The sequence below is a fragment of the Carcharodon carcharias genome, chromosome 4 (genome assembly GCF_017639515.1).
Source record: "Carcharodon carcharias isolate sCarCar2 chromosome 4, sCarCar2.pri, whole genome shotgun sequence".
NCBI lineage: Eukaryota > Metazoa > Chordata > Chondrichthyes > Lamniformes > Lamnidae > Carcharodon > Carcharodon carcharias.
In genome coordinates, this window is record NC_054470.1 from 471,855 (window position 1) to 488,888 (window position 17,034).

At 40.3% G+C, this 17,034-nt stretch overlaps 1 protein-coding gene across 2 annotated transcripts in view; it reads left to right on the plus strand.

Annotated features, from left to right (window-relative positions):
* Positions 1-17,034, plus strand: part of wdr36 (WD repeat domain 36) — a 124,803-nt gene that overhangs the window by 12,378 nt on the left and 95,391 nt on the right. The window contains exons 4-8 of one of the 2 annotated variants that reach the window (XM_041186807.1): positions 5,497-5,614; positions 8,661-8,787; positions 10,952-11,006; positions 14,325-14,457; positions 14,812-14,987. In XM_041186807.1, the coding sequence (XP_041042741.1) occupies positions 5,497-5,614; positions 8,661-8,787; positions 10,952-11,006; positions 14,325-14,457; positions 14,812-14,987 (609 nt within the window). Of the gene's footprint in view, positions 1-5,496; positions 5,615-8,660; positions 8,794-10,951; positions 11,007-14,324; positions 14,458-14,811; positions 14,988-17,034 lie in introns of both variants that reach the window. The other variant, XM_041186806.1, reaches the window with a different exon arrangement.

The window sequence follows — 17,034 nt, forward strand, 5'->3', positions numbered from 1 at the left end:
CTGTAAAGTGCCTAGTCGGAAGCTGAGGTGTTGTTCCTCCAGTTTGAGTTGAGCTTCAATGGAATAATGCAGCAAGCAAAGGACAGACATGTGGGCTAGAGAGTAGGGTGGAGTGTTAAAATGGCAAGCGACAGGGAGGTTTGGGTCATTCTTGCAGACAGACCGCAGGTGTTCTGTAAAGCGGTCGCCCAGTTTACGTTTGGTCTCTCCAATGTAGGGGAGACCGCATTGGGAGCAGTGAATGCAGTAGACTAAGTTGGGGGAAATGCAAGTGAAATGCTGCTTCACTTGAAAGGAGTGTTTGGGTCCTTGGACGGTGAGGAGCGAGGAAGTGAAGGGCAGGTGTTACATCTTTTGCGTGGGCATGGGGTGGTGCCATAGGAGGGGGTTGAGGAGTAGGGGGTGATGGAGGAGTCGACCAGGGTGTCCCGGAGGGAACGATCCCTATGGAATGCCGATAGTGGGGGGGTGAAGGGAAGATGTGTTTGGTGGTGGCATCATGCTGGAGTTGGCGGAAATGGCGGAGGATGATCGACCCAGCTATGCCTGTCTCTTTATGGGGTATGTGGAACATTCCTTGTTCCAGTCCTACTCCGGCCCCCTTCCACAACTCTTTCTCCGGTACAGTGATGATTACTTCGGTGCTGCTTCATGCTCTCGTCGGGTCTTGAAAAATTTATTAATTTTGCTTCCAATCTCCACCCCTCCATCCTTTTCATGTGGTCCATCTCTGACACGTCCCTTCCCTTCCTTGACCTCTCTGTCTCAATCTCTGGTGATAGACTGTTCACCAATATCCATTACAAACCTCCCACAGCTACCTCGACTACAGCTCCTCACACCCCGCTTCCTGTAAGGACTCCATCCCATTCTCTCAGTTCCTTCGCCTCCGTCGCATCTGTTCTGATGATGCTACCTTCAAAAACATTTCCTCTGACATGTCCTCCTTCTTCCTTAACCGAGGTTTTCCACCCACGGTCGTGGACAGGGCCCTCAACAGTGTCCGGCCCATCTCCTGTGCATCCGCCCTCACGCCTTCTCCTCCCACCCAGAAACATGATAGGGCCCCCCTTGTCCTCACTTATCACCCCAGCAGCCTCCGCATTCAAAGGATCATCCTCCGCCATTTCCGCTAACTCCAGCATGATGCCACCACCAAATACATCTTCCCTTCACCCCCCCCCGTCAGCATTCCGTAGGGATCGTAGCTTCCGGGACACCCTGGTCCACTCCTCCATCACCCCCTATTCCTCAACACCCACCTATGGCAACACCCCATGCCCACGCAAAAGATGTAACACCTGCCCCTTCACTTCCTCTCTCCTCACCGTCCAAGGGCCCAAACACTCCTTTCAAGTGAAGCAGCATTTCACTTGCATTTCCCCCAACTTAGTCTACTGCATTCGTTGCTCCCAATGTGGTCTCCTCTACATTGGAGAGACCAAACGTAAACTGGGCGACCGCTTTGCAGAACATCTGCGGTCTGTCCGCAAGAATGACCCAAACCTCCCTGTCGCTTGCCATTTCAACACTCCACCCTACTCTCTTGCCCACATGTCTGTCCTTGGCTTGCTGCATTGTTTCATTGAAGCCCAACTCAAACTGGAGGAGCAACACCTCATCTTCCGACTAGGCACTTTACAGCCTTCCGGACTGAATATTGAATTCAACAACTTTAGGTCTTGAGCTCCCTCCTCCATCCCCACCCCTTTTCTGTTTCTTCCCCCTTCCTTTTGTTTTTTCCAATAAATTATATAGATTTTTCTTTTCCCACCTATTTCCATTATTTTTAAATATTTTTAAATCTTTTATGCTCTCCCCACCCCCACTAGAGCTATACCTTGAGTGCCCTACCATCCATTCTTAATTAGCACATTTGTTTAGATGATATCACCAACTTCAACACCTATGTGTTCTTTTGTTCTGTTGTCTGTGACGTCTTTTGATGGTCTGCTTCTATCACTGCTTGTTTGTCCCTACAACCACACCACCCCCCTCCACTTCTCTCCCCCACCCAAAATCCCGCCCCCCCCCGGCCCCCACAAACACACACACACACACACACACACACACACACCTTAAACCAGCTTATATTTCACCCCTTCCTTGGATTCACCTAGTTCTGTTGAAGGGTCATGAGGACTCGAAACTTCAACTCTTTTCTTCTCCGCCGATGCTGCCAGACCTGCTGAGTTTTTCCAGGTAATTCTGTTTTTGTTATCAATTTAAACTGGTTGATAATTATTTTTGAATCATGAATTATTTTTAAATAAATGAGTACTTGCTTGGTAACTGTAAAATCAGTTGGGGCATCAATGTCATAATAGGAAGTACATCACCAAATGATCATTCACTGGAGGTTAAACTAAACTTTGCATTTATTTGCTGTGGTGTATTAAAATTTAGATTATTTTGGGGCATTTCTCAACTAGTTTGAGAGAACCATGTAGGATTCTTCCCCTGCTTTGCTGTCTTCCTTTTTTCAGCAATGCTTCTATTGGAGTATCAGACGTGGGCCAAGGTATCGCCATACAATAAGAAGGAGGTTGTTGCCAGCTCATTATCATGGGATGGTTAGTGGATAACTCAAGCAGTAAGGAGAAAGGCCAGAGTGTAAGACCCCTTCCATCCTCTTGTGATCAGGGCAAGTATGTAATCCAGTTAGACTTGGGTGCAGAACAAAATGCAAAAGGGAAATAGGAAAACTTGCAGCTTAGTTGTGAAACTAATTTGAATTTATGCTTGCCAGGCCACACCTAAGATATCTGACACTTGTTGATAGTATAAAAGCAGAAACATTTATGACCTTTTCAATCAGAAGATCAAATAATATATAAACTGACGAACTAGCAGGAATAGGCCATTCAGCCCCTTGAGCCTGCTCCGTCATTTGATAAGATCGTGGCTGATCTGATTGTGGCTTCAACACCACTTTCCTGCCTACCCCAGATACCCTTTGACTTCCTTGTTCAAGGACCTGCCTTAAAAAGCATTCAATGACCCTGACTCCACTGCTTCCTGGGGAAGAGAGTTCCATAGACTCTCAACTCTCTGAGGAAAAAAAAGTTCTCTTCATCTCCGTCTTAAAGGAAGACCCCTGATTTTTAAACTGTGGCCCCTAGTTCTAGTCTCTCCCATAAGGGGAAACACTCTTTCCAAATCCACCCTGTCAAGCCTCCTCAGGATCTTTTATGTTTCACTAGTGGATACAGTAAAATACTTTTTAAAGAAAGCTAAAATGAAACAACAATCATTAATATAGTAATATAAAGTTGAGTTCCCAATTTTTAACCCTTGTGTACATTAAGGCAACTCAGGACAGTGCCTTCCCCCAACTCTAGAGCCCAATATGTAATTTCCAGCATTTCTTGAATTTTGTTTAAATTGAATGATTTTATAATATAGTGCATGTTATACAATTTGGAAATACTTTTGTGATTGCCAGGCACTACAAAACATAATTAAATTGATGGGATTAAGAGGCAATTTGATTCATTTCTGATGAATTAAGTGATAGTATGTGATGGGAAAGGAGGTGAGTTTCAGATCTGTAAGAACGCCAGCCTGGTCAGGCCTAATAACCAGTTGCTGTTCAAAAAAAAATATTTTTATATTCAGTTAAGATGATAAGTAATGCAAGAACCCATATTACACATAATGTACAGCACACAAACCCTTCAGCCTAACCTGAGCATTCTGGTGTTTTTGGTTCGTTGGAGCCTCCTCCTATTCTGCCTCATCTAACTCCATCAGCATATCCCCCTATTCCCTTCTCCCTAATATGCTTATCTAGTGTCCCCTTAAATGTATCTTTAATATTCACCTCAGCTGTGCCCTAGGTAGTGATTTCTGCATTTTCACCACTCTGGGTAAAGAAGTTTCTCCTGAATTCCCAGTTTGATTTCTTGATGACTACCTCTTATTGATGCCCTCTAATTTTGCTCTTCCCTACAAGTGGAAATGCTTTCTCTGTTTCTACTCTATCGAAACCTTTTATAAATTTAAAGATCTCTATTAGGTCGGCTCTCTGGCTTCTCTTTTCAAGAAAAAAGGGACCCAGGCTCTTCATCTTTTCCTCATGGACGTAACCCTTCATTTCTAGTATAATTTTTGTAAATCTTTTTTGCACTGTGCCCAGTGGCTTGATATCCTTTCCACAACATAGCAATCAGCATTGTACAATGCTCCAGTTGTGGTTTAACCAAGGTTCGAATCAAATTTAGCATAACTTCCCTACTTTTTAATTCTGTCCCTCTAGGAATAAACCCTAGAGCTAGGTTTGCTTTTGTTATGACTTTACATAGGTTAAGTGATTGGGCAAAAAATTTGGCAGACTGAGTATAATGTAGGATAATGTGAGGTTCCGCACTTTGACAGGAAGAATAGAAAAGTAGAATATTATTTAAATAGAGAGAGAATGCTGCTGTACAGAGGGACCTGGGTGTCCATGTACATGAATCATGTAGGTACAGCAAGTGATTAGGAAGGCAAATGAAATGTTGATCTTTATTGCAAGGGGAATGGAGTATAAAAGTAGGGAAATTTTGCTACAACTGGACAGGGCATTGGTGAGACCACACCTGGAGTATTATGTACAGTCCTTGTCTCTTTGTTTAAGGAGGGATATACTTGCATTGGAAGCAGTTCAGAGAAGGTTCACTAGATTGATTCCTGGGGCGAAAGGGTTGTCTTATGAGGAAATGTTTGAGCAGGTTGAGCCTATACTCATTGGAGTTTATAAGAATGAGAGGTGATCTTATTGAAACAGATTATTGGAGGGGATAAACAGGATAGACACGGAGAGGATGTTTCCCCTCATGGAGCAATCAAGAACTAAGGGGCAAAGTTTAAAAATAAGGGGCCTCCCAATTATGACAGAGATGAGAAAGAATTTCTCTTTTGAGGGTTGTAAGCCTTTGGAATTATCTTCCTCAGAGCAATGGAGACTGGGGCCAGAATTTTCCCGTTGGGGCCTGCTCGCTGACGCGAGATGACATCACCCTGGTCCACTTAAATCTTTAGGAAGGCGGGCAGACAGCAAAATGAGCTGTCTGCCCACCAACCTGTCAATGGTCAATTGTCCCTCTACAGATGCTGCCAGACCTGCTGAGTTTTTCCAGCATTTTCTCTCTTTATTTATTATTGTGGGTGTACCTACTCCACATGGACTGCAGTGGTTCAAGAAGGTGTCTCACCACTACCTTCTCAAGGCAATTAAGGCTGGGCAATAGATTCTGGCCTACCAGCAACACCCACATCCTGTGAAAGAATTAAAAAAAAAATGGGGTTAGGCCACAGGCCAACCATGACTTGGGGGCTAAATAGCCTACTCCCATTTCAATGTGTGTGTATATACTCAATTTCCCCATTGATCATTCAGGGTAATCATTTCAGTAGAAATCATTCATTTAACTTAGTAGTACAATACTTTTTCTCAGTTAAGCAACAAAACCTAGTTTTCTGTAATAATTTAATCAATTTTCCCTTTCATTTTAGATTGTGCATACATATAAAGGACATAATGCAGAGGTCCACCTCCTGTTGACCTTTGGTGATCATATGATCTCAGTGGATCGAGATAACAGACTTAGCATTTGGGATGTGCAATCAGAGGGTGAGTTTATGAGATTATGTAATATACTTGTTCTAGTACTAAAATTTAATCTTCCCTACATTTTCAGGAATGTCATTTGGAAGTATTGAGATGAGCAGTTTAACCCACATATAAGATGACACTCGTACATCATCAGTACAAGAGAGAAAAATCTGCCCCTTGGTGCTTCACCTCTTTCTGGGCTCCTTATCACCCCTCCCCATCTCTCCCTTAACCCTCCCCCTCAATCAAGATTCACCATTCAATTCGCCAATCAATCACAGGTCCTAGTAAAATGATAACGCCCATTGTTGACTTCTGGTTACAAATATCATCTAATATATATGCAGCATGGGTCACTAATATTGAGAGCAGCAACAGCATAATGAAGTGTTAGTTTGTGTGTGCCCTGTGTGTAGGTGATCCCACGAGTTTGCATGTTCAATATAAATGCACAACACCTGAAAAACGCAGTAACAGCAGGCTGTGGTGGAGTCCCTGAACTTCATTTCCTCCCACCTACAATTTCTCTCAACCTTCAGGCAAAACAAATAACCAAAAGCAATCCCAGTCGAAGATGTTTTTTGACGAGTTACCTGTTCGCGCATTTAGCTTTGTAATTACAATATTTCACAGCATCATCCTTTTCAAGGAGATGGTCTCTAAAGTAAGGACTGCTCTAGGCATAAAAGGTCCAAGAAGAGTTTTGTCTGGAGAGAATTGGGTTGAGGGACCAACACAGTCTCTGCCGGAACTCGGGGACGCAGCTGTTTCAGCACCAATAGATGTCTGAGCTTCCAGCCAACAATGTATAATGAGGCTTAGCTGAGAGCTCAGATTTCTATTAGACTGTTGAAACAGCTGAGCCCCAGGGAAAACATTGCTTGATTTGACAGCTCTGGCTCTCTGATCTATTCTGTCAATTGGACAATGTTTATTTACACAAGATAGAGGTTTTAAGTGATCTGGATGATTGACACTTTTTGGCACGCAAAGGAGATTATTAAGAAAGTGGGAAGTGTTGAATAAAAAAGATTTTTTTAATACATCTTATTGCCACTGTAAATTCATTAGGTTCTATACAAAGTGTATAGTGGGTGAATGGGTATTGAAGTGCCATAGCTTGGCCTGGAAGGTATGAAAGGCCGTATGGGATAGATGGGGGTGGGGGGGGGTTGGGGCATAGCTTGGCATGGGAGTAAACTTACTTTTCAAAAGGCTCGCTCATCTAGAGTATGGTCCACAACACCTTAAGATACCAGGAACCACTGGTCCTTAACTGGCCCGACTGCATGAAAATTGAAGAAGACTAGAACGTGCCGCTCCCCACGGTCAAGCCAGTCAGGTTGGGCATGCAGGTTACGGGCTTGCAACCCAAATCAGCCCTTGCCCTTAACCAATACTGGTGATAATTGGGGGCACCAGGAATGGGGTCAGAATCCCAGAATCGGGTCCCTGCTGCCATTTCTACACCTCCACAGAGTCTCCCTGACTCCGTGTAAGTCCAGCCCATCAGCTCAGCTACAGAGCCTTAAGCTGACACTGCTCCGAGACACATCATTGCTGGGCTTAGAGGGATGTTACAGCACACAAAAATAAAAGGAGACGCACTTTACCCAGAATGTTTCCCTACTGTTCATCTCCAAAAAATCTTTTAATTTTTATATGATCTATTTTGTAGTCTATACAAAAAATATTGATTGCTTCATTGTAGGACTGGAATGTATTTTGTGCCCCATTTAGATGAAGCAAATACAAATGAAATTGATATTTAGTAACTAATTATACATCATTGAATTTGTCACATTTGTCTTTTAGTTACTGAAAACCCGGATTAAGTAGGAATTAATTTCCATATTCCAAGCATAAATTACTGAGGCAAAGCAATTGTATCCTCCACCAGTCTCTCTAATAGATCTGTTTTTGAAGAGTTCTATTATTTGCCAATATTCAGCATGATGGTTGATTCTGAAAGATAGTGCTGGAGTAGAGTGGGGGCAATGCCTTTACCATAATCCTTCACCTCCTCTCCAGAATGTCAATGGCACCTCACTGCAGTGGGTATATTTCATGGAAATGAATAGAGTGTATAATCTGCTGTTAAATAAATTAATTTGACATTAATTTTAGTCCTCCCACCTTCCCATTTAACTTTATCCCTTTAAGCAATTCATCTAGCTCGGAGATAAATGTACAGCCTGTCTTTCAGGTCTGAAGCTCTGACTGCTCAGTCTGAACAATGATGAGAACTCCATTTATGACAGCTGGCCCCCTGGGCCACGGTGTTTTGCACCTTGTGCACGCCCCTCTCCAGTGCCTTGTACATCATGCCATACTTCATTATGATGTGCACAATCTATTAATTTATGTTTTCAATGCTTTTAGTTTTTTAATTTTAATCTCACATGTCTGAAATTAGTGACTCATTCTGGGTTCCATGCCATCTAGCCTTCAGAAACCTCATCCAAATGTACATTGTTTGTGTCTGGACATATAATGCACTATTCTACTATGGAACATTGTGGTTAAGCCATACTAGATAGTAATTGGAAGTGGGAGTATGGTTGATTTTTCTCCTTGTCCCCACCAAGGACACTGACACCAGTCATAGTACCCTACTGTTGCATCACATGGTGATACTTGGATTTACCCCAATGAATGTTTAAAGCTGGGACCTTTCTGATCTGTAAGTTTTATGTAGTGCTTTTAACCTCAGAGCCATATGGAATTCCATGTTTAAAGTGTCACCTTAAAGGTTCTGTGCATTGTAACATTTTACAACACCATAAGATATGTATTGCTTGTGCAGTGCACAACAGATATAACACAATGCTGGAATATGAAACAAATAATAAACTTGACAAGTTTATGATGTAATGGTAGCTTTAGTTCTGGATTCAATATGATAAGCTTGGCAAGAAAATGTAAGTACCTCTGTAGCCTTTGAAATATATTGTTTTCATAAAGTATGTTTGCTGTTGTAAAAATGTTGGTAATTGTTGAACAAGAATATACATTTAATAAGTTATTTGTTGCTCTTGTCTAATGCTTGCTTATTTATTTACAGAGGAGTATCTTCAGCTGAACTTTGACAAAATCATGTTTACAATTTCTGCCATTTTGCACCCAAGTACCTATATCAACAAAATTCTTCTTGGCAGCCAGCAAGGGAGTCTTCAACTATGGAATATCAAGTCTAAGTCAGTTCAGCTTCTTTAATAGTTTTTTGTGACATGTTTAAGTATTAAGGTTTCGACTTAAAGTTGTTGCTCCCATAATTAGTTTTCATATAATTCTGTTAAAACTAAAACCCATTTAAAACCAAAAGATTAATTTAATACAACTTTTTTACCTTTGTTAATGATGAAGGCCAGTTTAGGTTGTGATTTCACTGTCTAGAGAGTCATGCTGTATTATGTCCTGCTTTATTTAAAACCATGATGCAATTCTATATTGCTTATGCATAAGATTTGTGCTTCATTGGGTTAACTTCAGATCTTTGCTCGTTACTGAGAAAATTGTGGAGTACTGCAACTTTATTGTATTTGATAGCATATTAAGTACCACCAAATTTCATGGACATTTTGTCATTTTTATTTCAAATAGAAGGGAGACCTTGAGCTGTGCATCTCCTTGTGCTTTTGTTAGCTTTCTGTCCCCATACTGTTGTAGTACGACTTAAGTTAAAAGCTTGTTATCACCTGCTTGGGTGCTAACATTGGCCTCTTCCTTGAGGGATTGAGAGTTAGAAGTGAGGTGTGGTTGCCCCAAATGACCCACCTTTAGCTCCTTCCTTTTTCCTTAAAATATCAAGTGGCTAAATATGAGATCCTGGGATGTATAAATAGAGATACCCAGTAAAAATAGCAAGGAAGTTATGATAATCCTTTATAAAACACTGGTTCAGTCACAACTGAGACATTGTGTCCAATTCTGGGCTCTAGACTTCAGGAAGAAATTGAAGATTTTAGAGAGGGTGGAGAAATGATTTACAAAAATGGTTCCAGAAATGACAGACTTCAGCCGCGAGGACAGATTGGAGAAGATGGGCGGTTCTCCTTGGAGAAAAGAAGGTTGAGTGGATATTTGATAGGGGTGGTCAACATCATGCTTGGCCTAGAGAGAAATTGTTACCTTTGGGTCAAGACCCAGAGGACATAGATTTAAGGTGATTGCCGAAAGAACCAATGTGATGTGAGGAAAACTTTTTTGCACAGCTAGTGTTAATGATTTGGAATGCACTGACTGAAAAGATGGTAGAGGCAGATTAATTCATAGGGCATGAAAGGGAATTGGATAAGTACCTGAAAGGGAAAACCTTAGTGTTACTGGGAAAGGACAGGGACAAGCTAAGTTGCTCTTGCAGAGAACTGGTACAGGCTCCAAGGGTCGGATGGGCCTCCTATGCTGTGACTATTCTATGTATCAGCTTTATGAAAGGAACCTTTTCTGAGAAAAGGAAGTTGTTAGGCCAGAAATATGTGATAACAAATGTTAAATCTGATTGAATGAACTTTACTCTGTCATTTACATAAATGAAAGTTGACAGATTTTTTTCAAAGCACAGTAAAATGTCTGTTATCCGGCATGTTTCAGGAATGGGAGGTGCCAGTCAAGCAAAACTGCCAGTTAATTAATGTGTAAGATGAATTCCCCATTTTCATCCAATCAGAAAGCTCTTGATATCATCCAGTGAATGGCTGGCTGATCGTACAGTGATGTTGAGGTCTCACGAGAGGTGTGGGAGTGCGTGAATCTAATGAGCAGTGCCATGGGAACATGGTGCTGCAGAATAGTGGGAGTCTGAGACCAAAGCGAGGGCAGGCCTTTGATAACAGCCGCCTGACAGTTTCACAATTATTAGCAGTTGTGTGAGGGTGGGACTGATGGGGAAACGATGAACATAATCACTCAGCTGCAAGTGTTAGCACTAGCTTCTGAGGGATGAGTGACCTCTCCAGTCAAAAAAGACCTGACACACAGTAATTCCAGTTACTAGGGCGTGCCAGTTACTACTCATTTTTACTGTACATAACTTTCATTGGACTTGACAAATAGCTACTTGGACTATTCCATTGAGATGGATGTGGTTTCCCAAAATATTTTTGATTTACTTCCCTCCAATGGAGGGAATCTTAGTATGGAATTGTTTTGCCATATTCATTGTGTATAAGAGAGAGATGATGATTTATATAGGAGTTATTGTTATTTTTAATATACTTGGTAGTGACAGTCATGTCTCAAAAATGCAGCTGAGGTATATCCTTAACTGAACAATGGTGTTGAGAATTCAACTGTTATCAGTGACTACTTTTTATCCCTCCAATGTGATTGATTTTTCTTTTGATCTTGTTTCAGCAAACTTTTATATACCTTTCAAGGTTGGGGTTCAGGAGTATCTGTACTTCAGCAGGTCAGTGCAGCATTTTGTTGTAGTATGCTCTGGTCAGTTTAAATATTATAGTTTAATCTTTTGAAAGCATTATGGTCTCACTTTCCAGTAAAATAATTGGACTTCTGTATAAATATTTCTGAGCATTTAGGTGACTGATTGTAATCTTTCCAAAATTGCTATGAGAGAGCTGGCACAGTAAATTTCAGAATCTCTTCCATAGAAATAGCCTGTACAGAAATAGACCATTTTACCCCATTATGCTTGTTCTAGCTCTTTGAATAGCTCTTTCAATCAGTCCAATCACTTCCTTACTAGCCCTGCATATTTTCCCTTTTCACATATTTATCCAATTTCTGGAATCTGCTTCCATCACCCTTTCTGGTAGTGCAGTGCAGATCATATAACAACTCGCTGTGTTTCCCTGTTGTTTCTTTTGCCAATTATCTTAAATCTGTGTCTTCTGGTTACTGCTCTCCCTCCAGTAGTAATAATTTCTCCTCACTTGCTTTATGAAAACTCTTCATAATGTTGAACCCCACTATTAAATTTCTCTTTAACCTTCTCTGCTCTAAAGTGAACAGTCTAAGCTTCTATAGTCTCTCCACATTACCAAGGATGAGGGACTTCATATTGACTTAGTGAGTCTCCTCTGCACCCTCCCCAAGGCCTTGATATCTTTCCTGAAGTGTGATACCCATAATTGGACATAATACTCAATTGACATCTAACTAGTGATTTATAAATGTTTAGCATAACTTCTTCCATTTTTTATTCTATGCCGCTATGCAATGAAGCCAACATCCTGTATGGTATTTTTTTTAATAACCATATCAATTTTTTTACAACTGGTGAGGACACGTGTCAGGACTCGGCCATTCTTTCCCACTCTTTGGTTGCTCATAGCAGGTTTCTTTGTAATTTTTAAGGATGAAGGTATTCAACGTCTGTACTTAACCACTTAAATGCTAATTACAAAGAACTCAGCCTGACAGACTTTACTAAGTTTAAACACAGAGGAGTTCATCTTTATTGTGCTAAAAACCACCTGTGTAACGATGTAAAGATAGTTAAAAAGGTAAACCCATGTCCTGAGCTTCGCAACATACACATGCACAAATATGCAAAATTACAAGTTATGCAGTAGAGGAGGTTTAACTTTTGGCCAAATTAAGATTCAATGATAAAAGGGAAAAAATAGAGCTCACTGTTTATGATTTCTTCATTATTGTTTGCAACTAGGGCAGTTTCTTTTTAATGATGGTCCTGTTTTTCTTCCCCTGGAAACGCTGCTTAGGAATTTTAAAGCGTCCTTCAAATTTCTTGGTCTGTTGACCCTGGAATGATATAAAGAGACAGAGTTCCTTTTGATTGAAATTCTCTATCTCTATGCATTCTAAACTGTAACAGAGATAGGGCTCTGAACTTGAGAGAGTGGTGTTACTGCTCCATTTGCAGACTGTTTCATACTGCCTAAAAGCAGCTAGGGTGTTGTAATAAAAGACATTTCAAAATCATTATTCTGGTTACATGACTCTCTCCCCATAAGGAGTCGGGTATTCCACAGAAGGTGATTTGATTAGCTCATGTCTGGATAGTCGCCAGTTATTGTGTTGTAGCCTAGGTGATTAATTTCTTCAGCCATCAGTACTGAAATAGACTATTCTTCCCTGTGATGAGTTAGGAAGATAATATCAACACCACCTATATGGCCACTGGCCTGATAGATTCTGTGTCTCTGAAAGGTTGCTGTATAGAAATGCAAATGGTGAGAGTCAGTTACAAGTTTCAGTTCATCTTTGAAGTAATGCTTGACATCAGCAGGTGTGAAATTCCATAGGAGGTTTGCCTTAGCATGTGCTAATTGGTAATCCACATTGGAAACTTCAGTTTGTAATACGAGATGTCAAGTGACCTGTGGCAACCGTCTTAAGTTGTCTTTGCTTGCTTAAAAAGTCCAGCTGATGAAATTAAAGATTAATGTTCCATGTGCACATGTCACATCATCATGACAAATAGCCATTTACTTTTTATTGCCACTTTTACTACTTCCTTCCAACATTACATCAATCTCTCTCTTTCTCTCTCTTTTACCACCCCCTCCAATGGTTCTTTATTATATAAATGTTTGACCACAGCTTTTGAAATATTTAACCTTTTATGGGAGAGATCATACTATACAACGCTACTAGATTAATAATCTAAACCATCTTTAGGGTGTTATTAATATTCCAATATCTGCCCATCCCAGACTGAAACTGTTTAAAGTAATGCAGAGCTGACAGACCCCAGATTTGTCAGAGCTTCACTCACTTCTGTCAAAATATCATTTACATTTTTAATGTTGGGATAGAAGTAGAGTCAGTGTATGATTGCCCTATCATGATTTCTACATCTACCACGCACACCTGTCTATTTCATTTATGGAGCACTAAATTCCTGCTGCTTGCTTGACAAAAAATCAAATGGTGTTAATATCACAAAAACCCTTAATGTGAATGCAAAGCAAATATAGTGTTGTATGTTGGAGATAATTGCACAATGACATGAGGATGTAGCTATTTTATATTTAATTAAATGGAAAGAAGCTGACCCAGTTTCACAATGCTTTCAGTTTACATTAGTAAAGATACGTTACACTTTTTAAAAAATGCTACGTGTCATGATAAATGCTGCTCATACAAATAGAAAATCAGGAAATTTCCCCATTCCTTTTCCCCACATTTCTCATGGTAAACTTCTTACACATTCAACAAAGTTGTTGGGTACATTGAGTCCAAATTAATTTTTTTTCATTTATTCATTTATGGGATGTGGACGTCACTGGCTAAGCCAGCATTTATTGCCCAAGCCTAATTGCCCTTGAGATTCTTGATCCGCTGCAGTCCGTGTGGTGTATGTACACCCCCAGTGCTGAGTAGCCATATACACATTAATCAGTGATTTTTTTTAAATTTGCATTTTATAGTAATATTAATGGTTCCTTTATTTAATGTATAATTTAAACAATGGCATTAATTTGGGTAAGTGAGCTTAAAAGAAAGGTACTTCCTCCTAAAATACTGGCATTTCATCTGTAACTATGTTAGCACTTGGGGGAAAGGAATTCTAAAATCTAGGCCACTTATTTGTGGATTTCAAGGGAAATGGAGTATGATCCTCAAAATACAAATTAAACATTTTGTGTAATAAATGAATTTGATTTACTCAATTGCTGTAAATCAGTAGTCATGTGTATAATCCTTTTAAACATTTCATTTTTTAAAGTGGTTAAGTTAAATGATTGTTACACAAAGGTTCTGAATGCCCTATTTCATTTTGTTTTATTCAATTGTTTAGGCCCCAGCTGTGGATGTGATTGCTGTAGGCCTCACATCTGGTCAGATAATAATTCATAATCTCAAATATGATGAGATGTTGATGAAATTTCAACAAGACTGGGGACCAATCACAGCAATATCATTTCGCACAGGTAATCAGATTATATTTCAGAGTTTAAGATGAGAATGAAAGCTTTAGCTATATTGTGTATTAAGATTTGGTAATCTTTAAATTCTTTGAAATGCAGCTATAATATAATTGTTTAAACTCAAGGCTTTGTATGAAATAAAACTTTGATTATTATACAGCCTGTTCATTAAAAATAAGTTCATCTTTCAATTGTTGAGGCATTGCAAAGCAGTAGTTTTGGAAAACTCATCTATCTATTATAATGACTTATTTATCAGACATATGTCAAACTGCACTCCTTTTAACTTACTTTGCACATGGTTATTAGAGCAATCTTTATACAAATAAAGCATTGTTTGACATTTTACTTTCTAAGATGGTTATCCAGTGATGGCTGCTGGGAGTCCTGTGGGTCATGTTGGACTGTGGGATTTGGAGGAGAAGAAGCTGGTTGGCCAAATGAGGGAAATTCATACAACGGCGGTTTCAGGACTAACATTTGTTCATGGAGAACCACTTCTTATTACCACTGGTGAAGACAATGCAATTCGGGTATGATCATGTGCTGCTAATGGCATCAGATTAGAGCAAGTTTAGAAAATATTAACTGGAATTTTACATTCCCCCCCTCCCCAATTTTACCATGGCAGATGGTCACTTTGCCACCTAGGGAGGCCAAAAAGTAGAACCTGGTAGCTTCCCTGCAGGGCGGGGGGGGTTCCTTCTAATTAGGCACTCAGTGACCCATGGAGGGTCCTCCCCGCCATCATAATTGTGCCTCCACCTCCTGCCCCAAAAGCTGGGCCTTGCCTGGTTGGCCCAGTGAACCCCAACCCCACACCTGCACTCCATTTGGCTGTTCAAGGGCCTGCTGCAGGCCCAGTAATGACCAGTGCTGTCCGTAGTGTTGTTGGGCTGGAGAGCTGCCATTCCTCATTGACCAGCAGCTCTTGGCGGAACACCCTCTCCTAGAAGTACAGAAGCTGTGACAGCAGACAATTAATTGCCTAAAAACCATAAACTCCGTTTGTGCCATGGCTGGCAGAGATGAGTTAGCTTCTGACTTTCTGACCGATGGGTGGGGCCACAGCCTCCACATAAAATCCCAAAAATTGTTTCCTAAGGAAACTGGGTTAATGATCAGTAAAATAAACAATACCGTAGTGATTATAATATGTGATGTTATTTGTGTACTGTGCAATAATCATTGATGTTTACGTTGCGTGCTTCTGTGCTGTTTCCTGTTTGTCACCTTAGTTGTTTGCAGGAACTGCCTGATATAAATGCCCTCCCAAAAGAAAAGAAAGGTTGTATTGCAAAGAAAATTTAATCAGGGCAGTAAAACTCTCTGGGGTTAAGATGACACTCATTATTGTGGTTCATGGAGCTATCAGTGTTACTATCTTACAATGTACTGCAGATTAAAAGTTGTTATTTTTGAAATGTGATTTTGAAGATGGTCTCCCTGCTCTTGACTGACTCTGACTCTGATAAGCTTTTCAGACAGCCAGTTGTATTAGCTTGTGTCAAATAAAATATTTGTTGCATTTTTCGATTAGATAATTTTCGCATTATTAGTGGTATGCTTGTGCAGCAGAGAACTGTGATTGAGAACTGTAGCCCATTTGTCCAAAGCTTTTCATTTCAACCATGCTTTTGGAGGAGGCAATGCATGGCGGCCGGACAGTTTTGTAAGGGGGTAATTCACGCACTGGTTTTGAATGTCGTCATCTACCTACTTGTTGGCCTTTCGTTTCTTAACTATTCCACTTAGAGAGACCAGTCAATTGTGGTAAGACAATATGCTTCTGAGTAAAGTTCATTAATTCAAAGTATAACATTTTAAACAAAATTATTCAAAATATATGCCTTAAGCAAAGTTAAATATTTAGAATCAAGCAAGCTTAGGAAGATATTGAATAACAGCATGCTGCCTTATATAAAAGCAAAATACTGTGAAAAAACAAAAACAGAATTACCTGGAAAAACTCAGGTCTGGCAGCATCGGCGGAGAAGAGGCCCTATAGAAAGCGCGTCTGGGGAATTGACCATGGAATGTAGGGAGATGGCAAATGAATTAAGCAGGTATTTTGCTTCGGTCTTCACTATAGAGGATGCACGTAACATCCTGGAAATAGCTGTAAATCAGGGAATGGAAGGGAGGGAGGAACTCGGAAAAATTACACTCACCAGGGAAGTGGTATTGAGCAAATTGTTGGGGCTGCGGGCTGTTAGATCCCGAGGCCCGCAAGGACTTCACCCTAAGATCTTGAGAGAAGTGGCTAATGAGATAGTTGATGCATTGGTTTTAATTTTCTAAAATTTCCTAGATTTGGGGAAGGTTCCATTAGGTTAGGTAGATTAGATAGTGTCCTTAGTGCTTTAATCATAAAAAGCTATTATGCAGGTAAAGCAAGTAATTACGAAAGCTAATAGTGTTAGCATTTATTGTGAGGGGAATTGATTACAAAAGGAGGGAGGTTATGCTTCAGTTGTACAGGGCACTGATGGATCACATCTGTAGCAGTGTACACAGAACTGGTCTCCTTATTTAAAGAAAGATGTAAATGCGTTAGAAGTAGTTCAGAGAAGGCTTACT